This window comes from Equus asinus, chromosome 2 (genome assembly GCF_041296235.1).
Source record: "Equus asinus isolate D_3611 breed Donkey chromosome 2, EquAss-T2T_v2, whole genome shotgun sequence".
NCBI lineage: Eukaryota > Metazoa > Chordata > Mammalia > Perissodactyla > Equidae > Equus > Equus asinus.
The window spans coordinates 126,424,959-126,449,784 of record NC_091791.1 but is presented as its reverse complement, the minus strand read 5'-3'; the positions used below and the strand labels follow the sequence as shown (position 1 = coordinate 126,449,784).

At 56.8% G+C, this 24,826-nt stretch overlaps 1 protein-coding gene across 2 annotated transcripts in view; it reads left to right on the top strand.

Annotated features, from left to right (window-relative positions):
* CCDC33 (coiled-coil domain containing 33) overlaps positions 1–24,826 on the top strand; it is a 106,931-nt gene that overhangs the window by 67,641 nt on the left and 14,464 nt on the right. The window contains exon 1 of one of the 2 annotated variants that reach the window (XM_070498165.1): positions 17,481–17,604. The exons of the other annotated variant lie outside the window; for it this stretch is intronic. Within the exon in view, the coding sequence (XP_070354266.1) occupies positions 17,536–17,604 (69 nt within the window). The 5' untranslated portion in view covers positions 17,481–17,535. Of the gene's footprint in view, positions 1–17,480; positions 17,605–24,826 lie in introns of those variants that run through there. 2 annotated transcript variants of the gene reach the window in all.

The following is a 24,826-nucleotide window of genomic DNA, read 5'->3' as shown; positions in this document are numbered from 1 at the left end:
CTGTGGTGAAGGGGTTTGACTGCCCCCTGGGGCCTGGTTCACTCCTCAGGGGGCAATAGACCTCCCCTTTAGTCACACTCTGTATGTGAGTTACCCCAAAGCTAAACTGGTGGAAGGTGTGGATTCTTCAGTTTACAGAGTTTCTTCACCTTTTGAATGGGATTCCCATTTGATTTCTTTCAAAACAAACCCCTACAACACTTGTAAGACTGAGTCCCATTTTCTCAAGTCATCAGCTCAGCACTTCCTCAGGGGCGTGTCTACTGGGTAATGGGAAGCCCCCCAAGAGATTAAACTTCTCAAAGAGGAAATTGGCGCTCAAAGAAAAGAGGCCACCATCTTTGGTCACAGAGTCTGTGTCCTTGATCATGAGAGCTGGTGTGGCTTCCTGTTGCCAGTTGATAAGATGTGGGAAACGGTGGGTGAAGGTGGCTGAGGTGGTGTCTTAATTTGGTGAGGGTTCAGTACCGAGTCCTAGCCCTGTGATGCAGAGAGCTAAAGAAGAGGTCACCAAAAAGACAGTACAGGCCAAGTCCCACCCCAGTGACCTTGGGTGAATTTATATGTGGCTTCCTCCCTTCTTCCACAGCGGATCCCATGGGGAACGCTGCTCCGGAAGATCCTCAGAAAAGGCCCCAGCCAAGGCCACTGGCCTCTAGGGAAACCCTGGACTTCCTCCTCTCAGGACCTGCCCCTCTCCACTGACAGCCTCCGCATCTTCCCCTGGCACTTCTGCACCTTTCTGGAACACGTCCCATTGGACGAATAAGAAGGGCTGCTGTCTGCTGGGTGTGCCCAGGATGCTCCCACATGGAGCGCCCCTGCTCTCCCTGGAGCTGGGCCCTCCCGAGGTGCCAGAGCATTCCTGGGCCCCCTTCTACACTCACTCCCCTCACCTCTGCCCCTTGGGAAAGCAGCTCTCAGGCCTAACTTGCCAGCTCAGCCATCAGGCTGAACACAAAGATTTAGACTTGTCTCTGAAGACTCTGGGCAGCATAAATAAACCAATACCTTCAGTTAGTCTTGATCTTCTCTTAAGGATTAAACCATAAGAGGCGGGACTAGATTGCAGTCTGAGAAGTCAAGGTCAGCCATGAGGAAGAACTGTTTTTGAGCAAGAGGTTGAGTAATCATTGTGAGTGCCAGAGGGGAGGAGGAGAAACAAGTATCCCAAGGGCACTAGGATTCTGGGAGGCTGAATGTGAACAAGGGGCTCAGGGCTGCCCCATACCCACAGGCTGTTGGAGATGTTGTGAGTTGGGTCTGTATGTAGAACTAACTCAATCATGCCCTCTCTGAACGCCATCTGCAGCACTCCCGTGCTGGGAGAGGGCTCCCTGGTCCCTCTACCATCCCCCTTGTTGGGCGCCTGGCAAGGCCACAAGCACTGGCTGCTCTCCCTGGTTTGCTGTTGGGTTAGATGCACTCAGCCAGCACCATCCAACCCTTGAGTTAAGAGCACACTGGCTTCCATGTCTCTGGGCTCAGGGCCCAGGCCTTGCCTGGCCTAACACAGGTGGAGGTAAATGCTTATTGGGCCACGTGGTAGAAGCCCTGGCTGGAGAGCAGAGGTGTCAGAAAGAACCTTAGAGAATAGCTAGTCCAATCTCCTAATTTCACAAAGGCTAGCCATGGGGAAGCCCAGAAGTGGCACAACGCTGCCCAAGGCTTCCTCACCCTGCTATCCCATGCTGCCTCACGTATAGCCAAGCAAACAGCAGATGGCTACAGAGGCCTGCACACCAGCCCCGGACCCTTCAGCCAACCGGACGCCACTGGGTCCCTCAGACACATACTATTCAGGGCAGTGGCCCTGCCCCTCTCCCTGGCCCATTCCTGTCTGTTCCCTCCTTGTTCCTAACTCTGGGATCAATTCCATTTACCCTCCCACCCCTGCCTTCAGTTCTGCAACTCACCATGCCATCTGCCCTCCCCCGCCCTTTCTCTTTCTCTGTCTCAGGTTTACCACACTGACTATTCCCTCCTCTGACCCTTTGCCCTTGTTGGATCCTGGAGACCCAGCCCCCAGCTCCAGCTCCTGCCCACTGGCCAGAGCCTGGAAGGACCAGGGCAGGACCCAGACAGACACATTCACGCAGCCAGTAGAACCCAGTCACAAGCAATAGAATGTGGGTGGGTAGCAACAGTATACAGCTCCGTGACAATCACAGGTAGCCGTGTAGCAATGGGTCACTGTTCCATAGCAACCAAACAAAATTACATAGCAATGGACCAGCTCATGCGACCAAGAGACACAGTGACAAGCAATAGAATGTGGTCAGGGAACAATCAAGTGTGGTTGTATAGTAATAGACCCAAGCCACACAGAGCTATCAGACACCACGGTATCAGGAAGATGCAACCGTAGAACACAGTGATGCACACAGACACAGCGTGTAAGCTGTAGACAGAGTCACAGAGCGGTGGAAGATGCCTGACTAGCACAGGAACATGTCTGGGTGGCAATGACACCATCACAAGGTATGTGACTCCTGGACCTATGGTCAAGGAGTGGACACCAGCAGCAGAGCCTGGGGGTGAAACAGTGGGCCCCAGTGACGTGGCAGTGGTCATACAGTCAGCAAATGATTAACTGCCTCCCTCGGCTCTTGGCCGCTGCATCCAGGCTGTGAGCCTCTCAGCATCGCCTGACTCCTGGAGTGCCTTTGTCTGTGTCTAGTCTTGTGCACACTCCCCAGAGCCCAAGAAACAATTTTGCCTCTGATTCCCTCCAGGGCCTACTCTGGCTTAATAGGAAACTGAACATTTTCTGCAGAAAGGAGCACCTTGGGAATGGAGAAGGGAACGGAGGGGTCTGTACCCTCTCTGTGGGGAGGATGCTGCAGATGCTCCCCACTGCCCTGGGTCTGCCAGTCAGTGCCACCCCCACAGCCCTACCTCCTGGGTGCCCCTCCCCATAGTGTGTCCTTGGATCCACCCTCTTTCCAGGTTATAGTACTGCCGTTTCTTCCATCTCGGGCTCCCTTCATCTGGGACACCTGCTTTTGACACAGGCCTTTTAAGTGTCGTTTTGTCAACATGGTGCAAAGCTCCCGACCTGAGTAGATGCACTGGGGTCAGGGCCCTGCGGGTGTGATCTTGGGTCAAGTGTAGGGCCCAGCAGAGCTGGAAGAAGCCTTCACCTCCCTGCTGAGCAGCCCAGGAAGTCTTTTTTGGAAGAGGTGGGCTTTTAAGTGAGGGTGAGGAGTGAGATGGTAAGAGTCATCCTGACCATGGCAGCTTTAAACATTAGTCAACTTTCAAGCATTCCCCTCACCCCCTGGACCCCCTGAGCCCACCTCATGCTGAGCCAGGCAATGTCTCAGGGTGAGAGCAGGTAAGATGCAGGACTCTGTGCAGCCTCCAGACAGGCCTGGTTCCATTCACAGAGGGCTGATAAGACACCTGCCAGGGCCCAGATTTCCTTTCCCCAGCAGCACCTAGTAAGCCCTCAGTAAAGAGAGAGAAGAGAAGGAAGGCTTCCTGGAGGAGGCAGGCTATGCTTTGGATGAACAGAGGCAGAGGTATTCAGCTGCTACTCAAGAAGCATGTGTTCAGTTCTGTTTCCAGCACAGAAATTCCAGAACAGAGCCATTCCCCTCCTCTCTCTGGCTCCCTCCTTCCATTCCTTTCTCTCTCTTTCTCCACCCCCCTCCCCCCACCCCCTCTATTTCTGTCTCTACCTGCTTCTGTCTTTCTTTGGTTATCTCTATTTCTCTATTTCTTTCCGATTTTCTGGCTCTTTCTCTCTCTCCAACTCCCTCTGTTTCCCCCCTCCCTTCCTCCTCTCCTCTACCGCTCAGAGGAGATTTGTGGCGGACCATAGGGCCCTCATACCAGCAGATGAATAATTGACAAGGGTTGTTTAAAGATTCAGTGCAGTTTTCCCAACCTCACCACACTAGAATAACTCATTTCTTCCACTCTCTCTTTGAAAGCCTTTCCCTCCCTCTGTCTCTCCCCACCCCATCCCCACGTGCACACCCCCCTCTGAGCTTTTGTCTCTTTCCCGTTCTTGAGTCTGCCAACTCCCGCACCCCAGCATGATCCCGATCCTGCAGTTTCCTTAGGTCCTCTTCCCCTCCCACAGCCCCCCGTCCTCTAACCTGCTCCTAAGGATGGAAGGTTGGCTTCGGCTCCTTGGACATCATTTCCCCGCAAGGAAGAGGGCCCTACTTCATGAGTGAGGAGAGGAGGGAAGGCCAGAGAGGCTGTGGCTCCTCCTAGGTCACACAGCAGAGGAGCTGGGGACTCAGGTCACAGGAGGGACCCTCCCAGGGTGGCTCAGAGAGCTCCATGTCCCTGAGCCTTCATTTTTCCATCTGTAACACAAGAGAGCTGCTTACCCTGTGCTCCCTGCCCCTGAGGGCCAAGTGGGACAGGGAGGAGCCCTCAGAAAGGGGAGCTGGCAGTGTAGCAGAGACACCTGTGAGCATGGCCCTAGGGTGACCAAACATCCCTGTCTGCTCAGGACTGAGGGGTTCCCTCAGGACGTGCAACTTGCAGTGCTAAATCCGAGACAGTCCCAGGCAAACTGGGATGGGGGTCACCCTACATGGCGTGAGCCCTCCTCTGCCCCAGCCCTGCTCCATGCAAGGTTACCACACCCCCAGCCCTCTCAGCACCCCACAGCCACAGGGCACACGCCCTCTGCCTGCCCAGGCCAGCTCCAGACTGTCCCTTGCACTCCCAGCTGTCTCACCACCTCTCTGAAGTGACCTTGAACTCCCTTCCCCTCCCGAACCCCAGTTCTTCCCTGTGTGGGCAGTGGAGGAGGTTGGAGCAGATGTTCCCAAGTCGCCTGGGGCTTCTGTGCTGTGACTTGGAGCCTTGGTCCTGCCCCCAGGTCCCCGGGCCCTGGCCCAGGATGAGGTCTGCAGACTGGTGAGGCTGAGGTTCAGGCCCAGCCTCCGCTCCCTCAGCACCACCTGGTGGCAGGTGAAGGGTCCTGAGCAGGAGCCTCCTGCAGCAGTGGCAGTCGGCATCTGAGTGTGCACACTGTCCACATCAGTGGCAACTGGAAGCAGGAACGTCATCCTGGGGTGATGGCATCACAAAGCCCAGGGAGCTTGGGGTTGGCCCCCATGAGCCGGAGTGACACTGAGCCCACCTGGGAGGCAGATCACCTGGGTTCGAGAGTACGAGCCGCACCCAGGGGCCCAGATCCTTTGGAACCACAAGAGGCAGAGAAAATACAAGAGAAACAGAGAGCGAGACAGAGACAAAGAGAGCACATCCATCTGGTGCCACCTGTACAGCATCCACTCAGATACCCCTGACTCTGTGCCTCCTCCAGGCCACCCCTCACAAGCCACCAGGGGCCACTGTCACCCCATTCCTCCTGCTCCAACACCTCAGGCTCTGTAGTCCCCCACTCCACTGCCCAGTGCTCGTGGCCCCAGTTTGTCAGGTCAGTCTTCTGTCCCAGTCACCTCTATAAGCACCCCTGTTCTGTCCACCCAGCCACAACGCCACCTAGGGGCACATGTTCATTACACACAAGCACCATATATCTCACACCCGCGCGCGCGCACACACACACACACCCACCCCTCCCAGGCCAGCTCCACTGGCAGGAAGTCTTCCCAGGGCTCAGTCCTCCTCAGCTCCTCCTCAGCACCCCTGTGGCCCCTGAGTTGTGAGCCCTGCAAGCTGGCACCCAGGGGCTTCTAAAAGTAAATCTTGTGAGGGTTCAACAGTCACAGCTGCTGGGCTTGGCTGGGGACCGTCACCAGCTCTGTTCCTGTCCTCTCCTGACTCTGTCCTTCTCTTCCTCCTCTGGTTCCTGCACATACACAAAGAGAGAGAGGGAGACGGTGCTTACCAAGCATTTGAGGAAGACAGGGAGGTGAGGGAGCAAGGTGGAAAGGAAGAAGTAAGGATTCCATGCTACATGGGTCCCCATATTGTCCCCTGCAGACCCCTCCTCCACCCTCCTCTCCTCCATGTGGCTGTGGCAGGTTTGAGTTCCGTCTCCACCACTCAAGAGCTGCATGACTTTGGATAAGTCACCCCCCCCTCTCTGGGCCTGTCTCCTCATTGTTGAGTGACAGGAATGCTCTCCCTCTGCCCACCTTTCAAGGCTGTGGGGAAGGTTAACAAGATGGTGGCTGACAGGACGTTGGAAACTGTAAAGGGCGGTCCACTTTGCAGGAGGCTTATTAATAGTCGCTGTGTTCACGGGGCCCTTCAAGACTGAGAATAAAAGGGAAGGCAGCAGAAATCCCCCAGGCCGCCCTCCTCTGACCCCTTCTCAAGAAGGGCCGTTCCCAGACCCCTGCCCTCTTCTGCTCCCTCCTTCCGCCGTCCCTCTGAGTCTCTGGTGGGCCCTTCTCCTCCTCCATCCATCACCTGGGACTAAAGAGATTAATAAACGAGACTCATAACTCAGCTGCTGGGATGTAGCAGATATTTACGGCTCCGTTTCAATTTGCAGAGAGATTAAGTGTTTGTCAATTTATTGTCTCTCAGTGTGTGTGAGCAAGGCCCCCTGCAGGCCAGCCCCCCTTCCCCGCTCCACGTAGTCTCGCGCTTGTGGGCTCACCACCCCCACACCATCCCCAACTCCTCCTGGTCCCCAGAGCTGGTGGGGAGCCCAGTGCTGCCCAGCCAGGGAAAGCCACTGACCACTAAAGTGGGCTTGTCTTCCTGACCAATTTGACCAGAGGAGCAAGTGGCCTGGCCCAAGGAAAGGGGCCCAGGGCCCATGGAACAGGATATTAGACAGGATGGGGCAGGCACCATCCTCAGATGATTTGGAGGGCCTTTTCTGGGCCTCCTCCAGCCTCGTCTCTCCCCACAGAACAAGGGGTCCATGGGGCCAGGTAAATGCACCCTGGAGCCCAAGCCCCACAATTCTAGACCACTCTCTGAGTATCCAAGATGCCAGAATTCCCTGCCCAAATGAATCCAAGCCTGCTTCTGAGGACCGTGCAGGCCTCTGCCTGAAGTCCATCCTCCCAAGGGTCAAATACTTTCAGCGGGTGTGCCCAAGGTCCAGCGGATGGCAGTGTGGGGCAGGCGGGCGCATGCTGAGAGCCTCCGTTTATGTTCTTGCCTTGGGCCCCCAGACACTGGGGGGGTCTGGAGCAGGGGAGGCACACTTCCATGGAGAAAGCCTCCCAGCCTAACTGGGGAGGAGCCTGCAGAGGCCAGGGGAAGTGCAACAGCGGGGGGAGGGGAGGCCAGGGAGAAAGAGGATGCCTCCCAGGGGCTGAGAAGGGGAAAGAATTCCTCCCCAAGAGTGAGCAGTGCTTGAGGATCCAAGAGGGGGCACATGAGCACGGGGAACCAAACATCAAGTGCCCCCCACCCCGCCCCCGCCCCTAAGCCGCCTCTCCCTGCCTCTCCCCTTCGCTGTTGACTTTGCAGTCTGGCACATGCACTCATTCACTCATTCATTCATCTGACCAGCTTTTTGAACATCTGCTATGTGCCAAAGCCTCTTATCTCCCCCCAGACCCCTCCACTCGTCTGTGCAGCTGTCGCAGGTTTGAGTCCCATCTCTACCACTCAAGAGCTGTGTGACCTTGGACAAGTCACTCCACCTCTCTGGGCCTGTCTCTTCATCTGTTAAGTGGAGGGAATACTCTCCCCCTACCCAACTCTTGTGGCTTTTGAGAGGATTAAGAAGACAGTAGAAGACAGTGCGTTGGAAACTGAAAAGGGCTGTCCACTTTGCAGGAAGCTTACTAGTAGTCACTGTGTTCATGGGGCCCTTCAAGACTGAGGGGGAAGGAGGAAGCAGCACAACCCACCCAGGCCTTCTATGTAAGCTTCTCCAGAACCTTGTCCCCACACTAAGGGGTAGTAACATAGATAACTCCCTACAAAGGTCTCTGTCCTCAGGAAGCCTCAGTTCAGCAGGAGAGACACATCAGGTCTCAGTGGGGGAATGTGTGGCTAGGACTGGGGTGCAGTCTGCTCAGGGGATTGTGGGAACACAGAGGGGAGTGTACCTAACCCCCTCCCCACCCCCAGGCAGGGCACACTTTATACAGAATGCCAGGGGGCGGTTCACAGATGTCACTGTCCTGAGTGGTTGTCAGTGTGAAAGCCGTGATAGATCTTTGCTTTGCTGGTAGAAGAGAAGCGGAGGTGGGTGAACTTGTTCCTGCAAGAGGGATCTGTTGAGTGGAGAGTACGTGTGTGTATCTCCACATCTCTCTCCCACCAAGAGGCACTGTGGGGCCTCAGGCTAGTCCCTTCCCTCTCTAGGCCTCATTTTCTTTATCTGTAAAAGGAGGAGAATGCCTCCCTCCAGTGAGAGAGGAGACAGTCTCAGGGGTGCAGAGGAGAGAGGGGTGGGTGGGACAGTGGATTGGCCAGATCAGGGTCTAGCCCCAAGCACCCAAAAGATCGGGCTCCGAGGAGAGCGGACCAGAGGGCTCCTGGGGCAGGGGCTCCCAGGAGGAGAGAAAATGAACGGCTGAGAAAGCACTGGGTGGGAGGGGCACTGGGAGACCTGGGGTCCAGTTCCGACTCTACCACCAACTTGAGGAGTCGCGCTGGCTGCACCCCCTCCTCTCTGGGCCTCAGTGTCTGCCCCCCCACCCCCCCATGTGGAGTGAGGGGCCTGTCTTGATGGTTTCTTTGTTCATCCTGGCAAACAAGACAGGTGAGGTGGGGCAGGCTCCCAGCTCTGCTCCTTAGTGAGATGGCTGGCGCTGCCCTGTATCACTGTCCATCGAAGTTCCTTGATTAAATGGTGAGGGGGCGGGGCGGGAGTGCAACTCTCGGTAAATAAAGCCGAGATGATGAGGCCATCAATTGCCGAGGGCAGGAATCATCGATTGGAGAGGTGGGAGGGACTACAGAACCAGGGGTGGCCGGGAGAGCTTTGCGAACCTGGGCGACAGGCCCATCCCTTCTGCAAACAGCCAGCTCAGCCCTCCTTTTAATAATACTAATTAGGTCTATCAGTCTTTTTTGAGCCCTTACTCTGCTCCCAGAACTTTCATCATCACCTCATTTCATCCTTGCACCAACCTGATGAAGGACGTCCAAATATCATCCCCATTTTATAGTTGGAGAAACTGCTGGTACCTCAGCAACCCTCCGAGGGCCCCAGGCTGAGGGAGAGCATTCCTTGGGGCAGCACAGGTCTGGGGTCTCCCGCGCAGTGCCTGCTCCTGCAGCTGCCTTGGCCAAGCCTCGTGACTCAGAAATCAAGGGCTTGGTGAGCTTGACTCATCGTCTTCCCAGCCATCTGGGTGGGAGGGCTGCCTCAGTTTTCTAGTCATCCCCCAAACCGAGGTCTGTGGCTGCCAGTCCCCTCCCCAGGCCCACCCAAAACCTTTGAGAGTCCAAGTGGAGGCCTACACACCGTCTCATCTAAACTCCAAATAATGAAAAGTTATAAATTAAGCTGTAGCTAACCAAATATTAAACATGTTCCATTTTTCTACCTTGACAAATACACCTTATCAACAACCTCAGAGAATTCTTAGACTCCACACTGGATCCTGGTGACACGGAGAGAGCAGCTCCCAACTGCCTCTCCTAGTCCCCCCACATCTCCCAGGAGATGCCCCCTTTCTTCTCACCCAGCTCAATTTCAGTCCCACACCCTGGGGACCCAGTGATTGGGTGAGACCTTTCACGTGCATAAAGTACACCATCACCTGCAGGAGGACAGGCTCTGGGAGCAGGAGGGAATTCCAGGGGCCCAAGTGCCAAGGGTGTGACCTAGAAGGTGCTCAGACTCTGGGTGGGCACGTCCCCTTGGCCCCACCAACTGCTTCCTCCCTGGGGAGGGTTGCAGCCCTAGGAGGGCTGGAGCAGGTGCTCTAACTCAGGGTGCTTGGCAGAGCCCTTCTTTTCTAGGGCTAAGGGTGCAACTGTCCCTCCCCAGCTCAGTGACTCCATTAGGGTGTCCTCCTGAGCCCAGATTAAATGCTTTTCAGTACAATCCAATTTCTTCCTGACATGGACTAGAAAAGCCCAGTGAACACGTGCACGCCCGCACGCGTGCGCACACACACACATGCACAATGCATTTGGTGTTAAATATCCAATCAGGCCCAAAGATAATAGAGAAGGCCCAGTTCACTGCCAGTTTAATCAGATAAAATGCCCATTCATCGGCTCCTGCCAGCAGCAATGTCCCCTCCTCAGCGCCGCCAGGAGCCAGCCTAGAGGATGGGGCGGGGCAAGAGGGGCTGTGGGAGAAGAGATGGAGACCTCGGTGGGCGGGGGAGGGAGCTGCGAGCGAGGCGAAGTGGGTGGACTAGGTGGGCTGTGCCTTTAAAGCTTCAAGGAGGGGGGACAGCATTGCCCACAGGGGACTAATTATCCTTCAGCCCTTAGCCAGCTCTTACTCAAACAGACAAAAGGGGCTCAGCAGCCCGGTTGGCGCTAAGCTTCTGTGGCAGAATTTTTTTTGCTCTCAGATATGCAAATCCGCCTCAGCATGGTGGACCCTGGGGATGGTTGAATAGTGGCTCGGGGACTTGGGAGGGGCAGCAAGGGCAAGGGCCTGGCAGCTGGACCCCCTCGGAGGCCTAGTTTGTGAGACTGGAGGCATCTCACGGTCCCTCCTCTGGCTGGGTCGGGAGCCCTGCTTCGTCAGTGGCAGAGCCTGGCCATGGCCAAGGTGAAGGCCCCTCTCTCCTGCCTTCTCCTGTGTGTAGGTGGGGGGCTCCTTGGAGGGCCAGAGGGACTCCCTCAGGAAGCTGGCTCAGAGACCAGGAGCTGACAGTCCACATGGGGCCCTCCTGCCCACTTGGCCCCTCCACCCTAGGGCAAGCCACCAGGTAACCTATCCAAAGTGCAAATCCAGGTGTGCTGCCCCTACTCTAAAGCCTTCCATGGCTCCCTCACCTGCAGCATGAGCCCCTCAGTCTGATGGCCCCTGTAACCTCTGAAGCCTGTGCCCCAATCTGGAATATTCTCTTCGCAGCTAACCCTAATAGTACTCACTCACAGCTCCAGGCCTGTGCTCCTCTGCTCTCTCTGCCTTGTATCCCCTGTCTCCCCAACCCCCGTGCCTGGCATGCAGTAGGTGCTCAGTGAAATGTGTCCCATGAATGCATAAAATGCCCTTCCTAAGCAGCCACACAGCTGGGGAGATGACAAGTCTGGATCAGAGAGGGGAAGTTTCCTTCCGCCTCAGCTCCCAGCACCTACAGGGCCTCTGTTTTTCCAGCTGTGAAATGGGAGAGGGCTAACCCTTACTCCACAGGCTGCTGCAGAAAGCCCACGGTGCCCGGAGAGGGCTCTGTGAGCCACAAAGGGCCTCTCAGAGCACAGTCTCGGTTCCCTCCATGACCACCAGGAACGTACCCGGGGTAGGACCAAATTGGGTTTATTGACTCATCATAGCCAAGGGGCTGCCTGCCATGGGGAGCGGGGGCAGCAGTGTGTTAGAAAGGATGATTCCGCTGGAGTTGGTGATTTGGGGGTGAGTTCCAGGACACAGGCACTCGTGTTAGCCAGGGAAGGCTGCTGTCTGGTCATTTTTGTGGTTTGGACAGTGCCCCTGTTTCATCTGTGTTCAGACATGATTACGGAGCAGTCTTGTTTTTGTCTTGCTTTGTCGTGGTCAGAGAGAGGGCTTGTCTGATGCTTTGAAGTTGTGTTCCACAGAAGTCACCAAGGTCTAGCTGTGTGTGCCGGGCCAGCTCCTGGCCAGCAGGGGCTGCTTTTCTCTCATTGGCTTCAGGCACAGCGACGGAGGAGTGAGGGGAGAGGCAGGCGTTACAGTCCGGGCACCGTGCTTAACACTGGACAGACTTTGCCCACTGAATCTTGGTCACAGCCCTCTCCCCCTCATACAGATGATGCAACTGAGGCTCAGAGAGGCAAAGTGTTCATCAGAGTCAAGAGTAACTGGCAAAACTGGAGTGTAAACCCTGAGCTCCCTGACTCCAAAGTCCCTTCCACTGCCCGCCCCTGGCCACTCCACGGGGCACAGGACCCTCAGTTGTGTCCCTCCCGGGCATTCCAGCTGGGCATCTCTTGCTGCAGAGGCTCTGCCCGGCTGTCACAGGCTACCTGCAGTGTGAGCAGCCGCTCAGCTCAGGCTGGTCCCCTGTGCCTAGAGGTGTGAGGGGTAATGAGGCCCCGTAATTAAGGTTTCTGGAGACACGGCCAGGAGATGTATAGACAGGCTTTGTCAATAACCGTGCTCCCGGCTGCAGGTCCAGCAAGATGTCGATAAGCGCTCGTTACAGCTTCTCCCCGCCCTGCCCCCCACAACCCCTCCCAGGCCTGTCAGCCCGCCTGTTCACAGTGCCTGTGTACACAGGCTGCGCTCAATTAATTTGCACTTGTTGGCACCATCTGTTCTTTTCATGTGTCCTTATCGGGTGTGTGTGGGTCCTGCCTCCTCCTCAGATGTGCTCCAGAGTGGGGACGTGTCCCACCCCTCAGGCTGGGCTGTCAGAGCAGAACCATGTCTCCCCCCTCAGACTGGGCCTCCTCAGACTGGGGCATGGTCCCCTCCCTCAGGCTAAGACTCCTGCAGTCTGGGCGAGTCTTCCTCTTCCTTGACCTCCCTCCCCACCCTGGGGAGCCCGGCTTGGCTGGAGGCCCTTGTGGACCCCGTCTGAGCCTGACCCCAACAGGCAGGACCTTGGCCTTCTAGAGGAAGCCCCTCAGACCCAAGTCAAGCCATCTTGTGGCAGGCTGGCTGCCCCTGGGGTGGGGAGGCAGGGCTCTGCTTCTGGTCCGGCTTTGGCTTCCATGGCCTGAGGTTGGCCAGGTCCCTGCTCCCAGAACAGCGACATCCTTGAGTCACAGGGTCGGAGGGGGCTGAGAAGCCCCTTGCACAGCATGGGTCAGGGTGGTCCAGGGGCCTAGACTGGAGCAGCCCCCGGGGCAGCGTGGGGGCCTAGCCTGGTGGCTCCTGGTGACAGGTGGCCCACCCAGACATCTGAGAAAGGGCAGCATCCTAAGGACGCCTGCCCACAGCCACCTCCCCACCCCGAGCCTCTGGGTGGCAGCAGCCCAGCCCCACTCCTCTCAGGGCCGCCCTCTCCTCCAGAAGCTGCCGGCCCCTCCCAGCTCAGATATACTGTGCTTCCGGCCCTCAGCGCAGATTTCTGAGGCCGTCCTGGCTTTCCTGACCCTGAGGGTGTGAATTCCAAGCTGGCTGTGCCGCGAAAGTGCTGTGGGAGGCTGGCAACCTCTTGTCGTCCCAGGGCTCCAGTGTCCTGCACAGCGCACTGGGCGTGTCTACCAGGAACTGGGCTCTACACGAGGAGGCTCTTCAGAAATTCATAGTCAGGCTTGTGCCAGCACCCAGCTCCAGCCCTGCCCACCTCCCCTGACTATAACATGCTCCAGGGTTGGGCCTTGGCCTGGCATTCAAGGCCCAATGACTGGGCCCTGTCAGCCACACCAACGTTCTCTCTCCCCAGGTCCTGACTGTCTACACTTCCCGCACCGCACCTTTGTTCCCTCTGCCAGGAAGGCACCCCCTCCTCACTCCTTTATCACCTGACAAACTCCCTCTCACCCTTCAAAACTCATCCTAGCTCTGAGATGCCCTCCCTTTCACCTCTGCCTGCACCCAGGGCGAGGGGAGGGGGTGCAGCGCCTGGCTGAGGGGCTCCCCGACTGCTGCACTCACCATCCTGATGTATCACGTCATACTGCGCCTGCTTCGCCACATCCACTACAATACGAGCTCCTCAGGGACAATACAAGCACCCAGCCATGGTTGTGTCTGTGTCCCTGGTGCCTAGCACAGGGCCTGGACAAATGGAGCTGCTGGAGAGTGTGTGTTGAAGCAGATGGTCCCTTATGTCCTTAGCCTGGGTTGGTGGAGAGGCAGGATGCACTGCCCCCACAGATGGAAGGCGGTGTTCCTCCTGCTGCCCTGTGCCCACTAATAGAGTCATGGAGGTCTCGGGGTGGGCAGTGGATTCATTAGGGCCAGCTGGGGTGGTGCACAGAGAGAGCTTCACCCAGCTCCCTGTCCACCCTCCCCCCACCCCCGGCCCTGCCCCCGCCCATCCCAGGGCCTGTGTGAGTGTGGTAGGAATCCTAGTGAGACCTGTGCCACAGACAGCTCTGAGCCGTACCCTGCCTGGGCGCCTGGGGCTGGCGTCTGGCCGGGAGGGAGGAGGAGACTGCGATTTGTGGCCTCCATATGTGTTTCAGGCCTACTGGTGGCATTTCTGCCAGGAGAAGGCTTAGAAATGGGGCCTATACTCACTCGGTGCAAGCCGGGCCTCCAGGTACTGGTGTCTCAGGCCCCACATGGCCTTCCAGGCTGGGGCAGAGGCCCATGGCTAGATGGGGGCCCAAAGAAATCCGGCAACACTCCAGAAGCAACAGTACAAACCACCTCAGCCCCAGTCCCTTCTCCTGTGCTGTGTGTCAATGCGGTGGCTTTCTTACAGAGAGGGACAGTGTTCAGGAGGACAGCCTGAGAACATAGGAGCCAGACCTGGAGCCTGTGGAGGTGGGGAGCAGAGCTGCTAGTGGGTACTGACCACCTGCGTGCCCTGCCCCAGGTTCCCCTGAGCCGGGGGCAGGGGAGCCCCGGGCCTTGCAGTGGGAGATCCCAGCCCTAGGGAGTAAGGAAGCAGGGAGCAGAGCCCTGCCTTCGCGGACTGGAAGGCCAGTTGAGGACAGGAGAGCCAGCCTCAGGGTCTGGCAGGCAGTTAAGAGTGCAGACTCAGGAACGAGCTCCCCCAGTGGGACAAGTCCCATCACCTCTTCCTACCTCACTCTCCTCCTCTGTAGAATGAGTGTAGTGGCAGCTGCCATGTTGGGTTACTGGAGGGATGAAGTTAGATTGATCCACATAAACTATTTAGAACAGCGCCCACCCATGATGAGCTCTTGTTATTACCTGCCTGGTTCAGGTTCTAGAAACTCAGACAACAAAGCTGCCTTCCATTCTACCAAGGAGAGTGGGAACAGTTGTCATAGGCCGACTCTGAAGAATAGATCTGCAGCAAAGGGTGATGGCTCCTCATCCTCCATCCTCTTGGTCCGAAGACCCAGAGGCAGGACAAAACAGAACCTCTGTTCTTCCCCTCAAAGGTCCTGAGGCTGCTGGAAGTGGATGCATGTGGGCAGCGCTGGTGGAAGGGGAGCTGCGCTATGAGGCTGGAGAGGGAGTGGGGCCAGGATCATGGGGAACCTTGACCCCGAGCTGGGTGAATGAAGTTCCCCAGTACCAGGTGTCTCTGTGCTGCACTCCTCCCCCCTACTCCCCACCCCAACCAGACGCCCGCCCAGCTTCCTGGGACCCCACGGAAGAAGGACATTCCCCAGCCCCACAAAGAACTCCAGTCTTCACATAGCGACTGTCTGCTGTGTCTCACCACTCTGTAAGGGCTGGGGGCCCACTGGCACCCATTTTATAGATAAAGCACCTGAGACCAGGTGGGTCCTACTGGGACCTGCTTGGGGCTTCAAGGGTCAGGCTCAACTCTTTGGGTACAGCTTCCCCTCCCTCTCTGCATCCCACCCTTGCTCTGTGTCCAGTGATAAACCCCCTGAGGGGTCCACTCCATGCCCATCCTGCCTCCCACCAGAGCAGGCCTGGAAAACAGCCATGTCTGGGGCCTGGCTGAGCACAGCCAATGCCTCTGCGTGGTGCATTATTGATGGGGCTTCTAATTGTGCGTTTCCCAAAGTCTACAGGCCTTTGATGAAAAATTCATGGCATGCCTGAGGATGGGAGCAGAGTCAATCGATTGGCAGCGCAGCAGGCGCAGGAGCCCTGGGCCCCGCTCAGGGAGGGAGCAGCTGAAGGCCGGACTGGGAGGGAGCATCAGTCTGGCTTTGCTATTATCACGGCTCTGGCCCCAGGGTCTTGAGATGATAGGGACACACACAGCAGAAGACAGCAGCCCATTTCCCTGCTGGGGAGGCTGAGGGGCAGGATCAGGAAGGTCTAGGCTCTCATCTGGGCTGCCATCTGGTGGCTGGTGCCTCCAGAGAGGATGGCCATCTTCATCAAGAACCTCATTTTCATTTCCCTAGAGGAGACTTAGACCCTCCAGAGCCCCCATGAGTCACACAGAGCAGGGAGTGACATTTCCAGAGCCACTCATGTGCCAGACATTTTGCTTGGAGCTTTACACCCACAGCCTCATTAAATCCCCAGCAGCTCTAGGAGATGGGCGCAGTGATGGTCTCCATCTTACGGAGGAGGAAACAGGCTCAGAGAGGTTCAGTGACAGCCCTGTCCAAGGTCACACAGATAATTAGCAGCAGGTGGGGACTAGAACCCAGCACTGAGGAAACTGGAGCCCACTGTCTTTGCCCTGCTGCAGGGCAGCTCAGATATGAGGCACAAAGCAGTGTGGGGTTTGTCCATTCCAATTCCCAGCCCCGGCCCTATTCTGTAGAGAAAGAAACCCCATTAAGAAAAAGTGGATTCTCCAGGGTCTCTAAGTGAATTAAGTGAAAAATGAGGCCTGCAAATGAGAAGAGCAAGGGCCCCCCTGCAGCACTGACAGAGACCAGAGGATCCCGTGCAGAGTCCTGAACCAGCATCCAGTAGCCAGTGGTGGGGGAGTCTTAAACAGGGTGGAGCTTTTGAAACAGGTCAAGCTGTCTGTCTTGGACTGTCCAGTCAAGGGTTATTGTTGTGCCCCCACTGAGGCCCCAGAGACCCCCACTGTTCATCCATCCACTCGTTAAACAGGAGAACAAATATTTATGGAGTCCCAGCTCTGTGCAGGCACCTCACTAGGTCCAGATGGGAGGCCTATAAGGAAAGGCTTTGGGGCCAAGCTTGTCTGAGACAGACAGGCTGAACCCAACTCAGCTGGGAAAAAGCCAGACAGACCCCTCCATGCCCTGGGAGGGGGTCTTTGCAACCCAGGCCAAGGCCAGTTGTACAGCCAGCACTGCCTTAGTGACCAAGGCCGTTTCTAGGGGGTGGGCTGGCTTGTTTGGGTTTGTTTTCCCTTTGCTTCCCAGCAAGTTCCTTTTAAAAACATCCACCCATGTCTCCGCTGAACTAAAAGGAAAGGAATTTGTCCAGCCCATCAGGAAAACAGTGATGGGAAGGCCCCAGGGGCAGGCGTGGGGCCCTAGGCCACACTGTGCAGTTGTGGGAGGAGCCCAGCCTGCGCTGCTGGGGAGGGTTGCTGGGGGTATGGAGGAGCAGAGAGAGAGGAGACTGACTGAGGGGCAGAAGGAAGGGAAACCGAGGGGGGGAGGCAGGGGGAGACTGAGGGTAGGGGTAACCAAGGGGCAGAGACAGTGAAGACTGGAGATGGAGGGGGGCGGCGAAGGGGAGACAGAGGTCTGGCTAGAGGGCAGGTCGGGGGAGGGATGCTGAGACTGGGGTTAAGGAGACAGAAGGGCTTGCCCTTTCCTGGGCTCCTGGCCACACAGCCCTCCCAGGCCCTGCCATCTCTTTGCAGTTCCCTGGCCAAGGAACGAGCCTAGAGTGATTTCAGCCACCCCTCCCAGATGCCCCCCACCCTGGAACAAAGGGCAAGTGGCCCCGTGGGCCTGCCTGCTTCCAGCTCAGGGTTGGGCTTGGTCACCAGGCACTCACTTGTTGTAGCAACAGTCCCTGGGGACCTATCCTGGGGAACAGGACTGCTGGCAAGAAAAATGGGGGAGCCAGGGTCCCCATCCCCTCCAGCTCCCGAGGTTGCCCCAGGCCTCCTTGATAGCCACTCTGTAAGTCTGCCCCCATACCAACTGGTTCTGGGAGGATGGGTTGGTTCACCTAGCAGGCAGGTGTGTTGGGATTTGTTCCCTGCCAACCAGTAAGAGGCGGTGGTAGAGCAAGGTGGAGGAGGACCAGAAGATCAGGCCTTCAGGCATTGGCCTCTAGATGCCCATGGTCACAGGAACCCTCTGTGGGGCCCCTAGTCCCAGCCCAGGCCACCTGAGCCCACACCCAGGAACCCAGAAAGGAAAGAGAGAGGACCTCTGGGAAAATTCCTTAAAGTGACCACTGTGTCCTGCTAATCTGAGCCCTGGCTCTGGCCTCTTGGAGGTCCAGCACACATCCTCAAAGTGACTGGGCCTGGGCTGTCCTGGGGCAGTCAGGCTGGAAGGCTTGCTGGGAGGGCAGAGCTCACAAGGGCTGTCAGGGAGAGGAGGTGAGGCAGGTGGGGGCATCAAGAGGAGGTGGGTCAGCCCCAGGCCAGGAGGCTTATGACAGCACCTTCTCATTGGGACCCCGGTTGCCAAAGCGTTTGCTCTTCCATTGTGGCAAGAACTGCAGAGCACCCCCAACAGGGATCATAACCCAGCTTTCAGATGAGGAGGCACAGAGTGGGCAAGGGCCTTGCTTAGAGTCATACAGCAGATGTAGGCAGAGCCTGGATTAGAACCCAAGGTTCTGAACTCCAGCCAGGGCTCTCCCCACCCCAATGGGGCATTCAGAGGCAAAGCTCTAATGCGGGGAGTCGGGGGGGAGTTGGGGGAGGAAGGGGGGCAGTGGGATGGGCAGGAGGTGATCAGTGGGGACAGGGGCTCTTTATGGGACAGTAAGCAGGGCCTGTGAGGCCAGGGCTGGAGTCTATCCCCTCACCAGGCCTGTGAGTGCCTGGCCCTGTACTTCCCTGGACTGGGGGCAAGGGCCAGCTCCAAGCTAAATCCAGGAGAGGCAGGACTCTGAGCCACAAACTGAGGAGGGGTGATTGATGGCTGGGCTTGGGTTGGCCCAGTGGGTCTTCCTGGAGGAACAGGGCCCAGAGTGGAGCCTTGAAGGTCAAGCAGAGTTCTGGGAAGCTTGGGAGGGGAAATGGGAAGGGAAAAATGGAAAGACAGAGCATCTTCCAGGAGGCCCCACCCCCAAGCCAGTCCCACCCCCAAGCCAGCCCCACCCCTATCCCCATTGTCCTGGCCCAGCCTAGTTAGCCCGCCTGGCTCTTTCAGGGGCCAGTTACACAGGGCTGAGGTCAGCACCAGCCAAGGCCTCGCCACCCCTCCGAGCTTCACCATGTGCACAAGCACGAAAGCTTTCTAGGCACCATCTCTGCTGCACAGGAAGGAGAAGAACAGAAGAAAGGGAAAATTCACTCCTTTTGTTTCTTTGCTGTAACCTTGGGCTGAACAAAGAAGCGACTGCCTCCCCCTCAGGGAACGTGTTTTAAACAGCAGTTCGCACAGATTTGCGGGTGGTTGGGAGGCTGAGCTGACATTCGAGGGGAACCAGGAGCAGGGATCTGGGGGAGAAGGGTCTTGGCTCTAGGACCTTCTGGGGCTCTGTACTGCCCTCCGTTCAGAAGTGGAGCTCCTGGGCTCGGGCTCAAGAGCCGTGGCAAGTGAAGTGATGCCCCAGGATCACACTTCCTCCAGGCCCCCACTCCTAGGGCCAGGGCCCCATTGCAGGGAGCCCCCTGCGCTCTGCCAGGCCTGGCCTTGGGTGGCCTGGAGTGCAGCCCCTCCCCCTCGGCCACGCCCTTGCTGTCCAACCTCGGTTTGTGCGTCCTAGCCCTGGTCTTCAGTCATGTCCCCACCGGCCAGTGGGGCTCCCAGGCCTCCCTGGCCCGCCCTCTGGTGGTGATGAGGAAGAGGCATTTTCTCATGGCCACAGGGTTTTCTGTTGTCACATTGTCTCATGGAGCAGGGGAGAAGGAAGGGAGCTGGGCTGGGTGGACAGTGGCCCCCAGGGGGCAGGGGTGGAGGGTGGGGCAGGGAGTGGGCATGGCCGCAGAGGCACTGGCCTGGGTGTAAGCCCAGGAGGTGAGCCCTGACCCCGGGGAAGTTTCTGCTCACTCTCAGCAGCTCTTCAGCACAGCCTCTGTCCTCTGCTACTCCTCCCTGACGCAGCCCCTGGAACTGGGCTGTTGGTCAGAACTCTGATCTCTGGGTCTGGGAGGCTAGCACCAATTTGTACAAGCTGAATGTTTCATTTTATTTTAAAGAAATGTGGTTAAGTCCAGTGAAAGGTTAGCCAAGAGTGGCTTCTCAGACATCCTGAGGGACCTCCAAGAGCTCTGTCCGTCAAATGACAGCAAATCTGGCGGGAGCAGGGTCCTTGGCCCCCAGTGGTGAGAGGGTCTGCCTGGCTCTGCTTTCCCTATGCAGGACAGCAACTAGAGGCAGCGGAGAGGAGGGAAGGCCTTCTGCGCTGTCAGGGTCTCCCAAGAATTAGAGGGGAGTGTGTAGGTGGTCCCTGGGGGAATGCAGAGTGCCAGGCTGGGGAGGTGGTGTCAGAGATGACCTCTTGGCAGAAGTAGGTGAAGATCTGAAGATAGAAAGGGGCCCAGGAAGGCTGGCCATGAGCAGAGTGGCCAGGGCAGAATTCTGAAATGGGGTCTAGTTGTGCTGGGACAGAGTGCCTTGAAATTCAGGGTTAGAAGTTTATCGTGAGGGCATGTGGAAGCCACGGAAGGGCTCTGAGAAGCAAAGGAGAATGTTCCAGTTTTCTACTGCTGCATAGCAGACTACCCCAAAACTTGTGACTTAAAGCAATAATTTTTCCTTTTATTATTCTCTCTCACAGTTCTGTGGGTCAGGAGCTAGGCTGAGGCCCAGCAGGCAGGGCTGGTCTCCATCCATGGCATCCTCAGCTGAGATGACCCACAGGGCAGGGGGCTGGAGCAGCTGGGGCTGGCTGCACATCCGTCCCCTGTACGCCGTCACTTCTGCCTTCCTCACAGCGTGGGGCTCCTGGGTACTGGGGCTTCTTCCCTGGGGAACAGCAAGTGTTCCAGGAGGAAGGGCGGAAGCTGCAAGTCTCCTGATGACCTGGCCTCAGAGGTCCCAGAATGTCATAATGCTGCGTCCTGCAGGTCTCTAAGGCTGGTCCAGTTGCAAGGGGAGGGGAGTTAGACCCCACCTCTCAATGAGAGGAGCAGCACAGCATTTTCAGCCATCTTTCATCTACCAGAGAGAAAGGTTGTGTGGTTTTTTTGTTTTGTTTTGTTTTGTTTTAAAAAACACCAATTTCTCCACCTTTGGTGGAGATTCTGGTCCTTTGTTTTTTTGCTTTTTTTTTAAAGATTGGCGCCCGAACTAACATCTGTTACCAATCTTTTCTTCTTCTCCTTCTCCCCAAGCCCCCCAGGACATAGTTATATATTCTAGTTGTGAGTGCCTCTGGCTGTGCTATGTGGGACACCCCCTCAGCATGGCTTGATGAGCAGTGCCATGTCCGTGCCCAGGATCTGAACCGGTGAAACCCTGGGCTGCCAAAGCGGAGCGTGCGAACTTAACCACTCCGCCATGGGGCCGGCCCAAGGCTGTATTTTGAGGCAGCACAAAGAAAGCCCCACCATAAGAGAGGTAGAGAACTAGGAGGCCTGCCTGAAGGAGGAGGCCACAGAGATCAGACCGATTTACCAGGAGCAGTGGGAAGGGGCTGCCCCCTGGTGCCCGGACACTTCCTGCAACCGGGAGATGCCCCTCTGGGCAGAGGAAATCCTTGGAGGGAAGGTAGATACACTACATTGTTAGCTGGTTTCTCAGGGGCAGAGGGGTGTCATGAGTAGAACTGGCTTCTCTTTACCTTGCACAGGGGTCCAGGGATACCAGGAAATGGGCCTGGCCAGGCGCAGCAGGGCAGGAATCTTTCCATCCCTGACTCAGAAAAGCAGCCGTTATACACCCTAAGAGTACGTCCTGTGCTGGAAGGGGCTCCGGGTCTGATGGGCTACGCGATGTGCATGCCTCCCTCCCCAAGCAGACGCCTTGCCTGGGACAAACAGCCCCCGTGCCTGGTGAAAGGAGAACGTCGAGGGCGGTGGCATCTTACTCTGCCCCCTTGGAGACAGTAGCTCCGTAGTCACCCCAGGCTTGGCGCTCTGGGCTCCGCAGGACACTCCCTCAACGCCTGGGAGATCCCCGTGGACCTGCAGCTCTGCCCCGTGAGCCGGGCCGCCTTGACAAATCACTCAGCCCTTCCACTCCAGGCTCAGCTGCCTCCTTGGGAAATTGGGAATGAAAACGCCTCCCTTGCAGACTCATTGTTGGAATTAGAGAAAAAATATATAAAGGGCCTGGCCACTGGTGAGCATTCAACAAAGGGGAGTTGCTGTCATTAGGCCCCGTGACCCCTGCGGGTTCTCCCTGGGCTTCGTGTCAGAAATGTGTCTTCCTAGATGAGTAAAAGAATCTCGCAAAGATTTAGGCTTTTGTTGGAGGGGTGTGTATGTGTGTGTGTGTGTGTCTGTGTGTCTGTGGTTGTTTGGGGCATTGTCTAAGTTGCATCCAAGTCGCTCTCAACTGTTAAGACGTGTGTTGACCCCTGAGGCACAAGGGTCAGCCTCAGGTGTCTGCTGCTATGCAGGTGTTAGTTCAGAATTAGGTCACTTCAGTGCTTTGAGATGGCTCTTGTCCCAAGCCTCTCCCCTCCCCACTCAGCCCCATCATTTGCCCCGGGGCTGGCTCTGGACAGAAGCCCCAGTTGAGGATCAGGATTTGCTATGTGACCTCGGGCAAGTCACCGCACCTCTCTGACCTCCATGGTGGTTCTGAGCAGAGGGCATGCATCAAAACCTCTGAGATGGGAATCCAGGGGCAGGAGGTGTGGGAAGGTGGGCTGGACCACCTGGAGGAGAGACTTGTGTGCCTGGAGCTGGACAGTAAGATAGCCCCCTATGCATACCCCTCCCCACCTCGAGCTTTGGGGCCCACTCAGGGCGGCCTCATTGCCACTACAGGCTGAAGCTGGAGCATCTGTGGGAGGCCGCTGCCCTCTGCTGGCTGTAAAGGCAAGCCACATGGCAGGTGGCCTGGGCCTGCTGTCGAAGGATCTTTGGGCCCTGGGGACCCAGAGGTTAGATGGCTGCCAAGGGAAGGGCAAAGTGGAGGACAGTGTGCACCTGGCCCAGCAAACCCGCTGCCCTGGCTTGCCTGCAACACCCACCCCCTGCAGAGCCCTGCCACCACACTGCCTCCTATCTACACCAGCCCCTGCCTCAGGCCGCCTCCCTTCCCCAGGAGAATGAAGCTCCATCCCACCCCTCCCACCTGCTCCAGCCCATGCCCCCCATACACCCCTCCCTGCCCGTCTCCTAATCCTCCAGAAAATCCTCTCTCTCCACCCCCAGCCTCTCCTCGACCCTGTGTCCCCAGCTACCTCTGTCCCTTCTCAACCTCGCTGTCCCCCTCAATTCTCTCCCTCCTGCACCTTGGCCTTCAGAGCACTGGCCAGGGTCACCAGGGGCCAGATCCTCGAGGGCACATTCAGAGGCTCCCTCTGCAGGTTTAGAAGCTATTGAGCCTTCTGTCCTCTTTTCAAAAAATTTTTAGATTGTGAAATGTAACCCACATGGAGAAAATTGCATTGAACATAAACATAAAACACAACCAAATTATTACAAAGCAAATGCCCGTGAAGAAATAGAACATCACCAGCTCCCAGAAGCCCCTCGCACCCTCCTCTCCTAGGTGTGACCACCGTGCCCGCGCACTGTCTTGCTTTTATTCTTTATGCAGATCTTCCTCAACTTATGGTGGGTTATAACCTGATAAACTCATCCTAAGTTCAACATTTCATCAGCTGAAAATGCATTTAATACACCTAACCGACCGGACATCATAGCTTGGCGTAGCCTAGCCTACCTGAAACACTCACATTAGCCTACAGTTGGGCAAAATCACCTAACACAAAGCCTATTTTATGATAAAATGTTGACTATCTCATGTAATTTATTGCCTACTGGACTGAAAGTGACAAACAGAATGGTTGTCTGGGACAGCATGGCTGTCAGTGTGTCGGTCACTCACTCTCGTGATCACGTGGCTGACTGGGAACTGCGGCTCGCTGCCACTGCCTAGCAGCTCGAGAGAGGATCGTACCGCACATCACTAGCCTGGGAAAACATCAAAATTCAAAGTATAGTTTCTACTGAATGCGTATCGCTTTCACACCGTTGTGAAGTCTACAGATCTTAAGCCGAAACGCTGTAAGTCAAAGACCATCTAGTGCGCCTCTCCTATCACTATCGCCTGATAGTCCCTGATTGAACCTTCTCTGAAGGGCATCCCACCCACGTGTTATTTTGTGAATGGTTCTTTTGCTCAACTCTGTGTGAGAGACTCGTCTGCGAGGTTGCTTGGTGCTGTGGTTCTTGTCTCATTGCTGTGTAGTAGTCCTCTGTCTGGGTCCTCTCTTGTCCCTTATCTCTGTCCAATAATTCCTCACTGTCTTGCCGGCTCTTTAATGCTTTTAAGAAGGTGGTTTTACTTGTATCAGGTTTTTAGGTTACCTGCGGGGGTGGGGTGGGTCTCTGTTACTGAATGTGCAGTCACCCGAAGCGGAAGATCATCGCTGTCCTCTCTGTGGTCTTGGCTTTGGCAGCCTGCTTCCACCCTTTTTCTCCCCACCTCCCTGGCAGTCCCCCTGAACTTGAGGGCTCCTCTCCCACTACCACCCCTCCCTTTGTCCTGAACACCCCCACTCTGCACTTCCCCTGACTCTGGAAAATCCCCTCCTTCCAGGGCTTCCCTCACACCTCCTGGGCTGCCGCTCACCCTCTACAGCCGAGACTCTGTCCAAGCCGGACACCTCACACCCAGCATGTCCCTCCCTCCCTAGGTCGGCTCCTCCTTCCCCCTAGACCCCAGATTCCGGCTCCTCCTCCTTGCTCTCCTCCCTCCTGCAGCTCCTGCCCTCATCTCCATGCCCACTGCATCCACCTGGCACAGGTCCCACTGAGAGTCACCTGGCTCACTGCTCTTGGCCTCCACTCCCTGCTTTCGTCCCCTGTGCTGGACAGCCAGAGGGGTTCTGCCGCATGTACCCCAGCCCCCAAGCTTCGGCCTTTCGGCAGCCTGTGGACAGTGACAGAGCCCAAGCTCCTGAGACTGGCCTTGAGAGCCCTCTTCCATCTGCCCTGCCGCCTCTCCAGCCAAATGCCCCCACCCCTGCACCCTGCTCTCCAGAAACTCGCCAACTTTGTCCCTCGGCACACACTCTCTCACCACCCTGCCTTTGCTA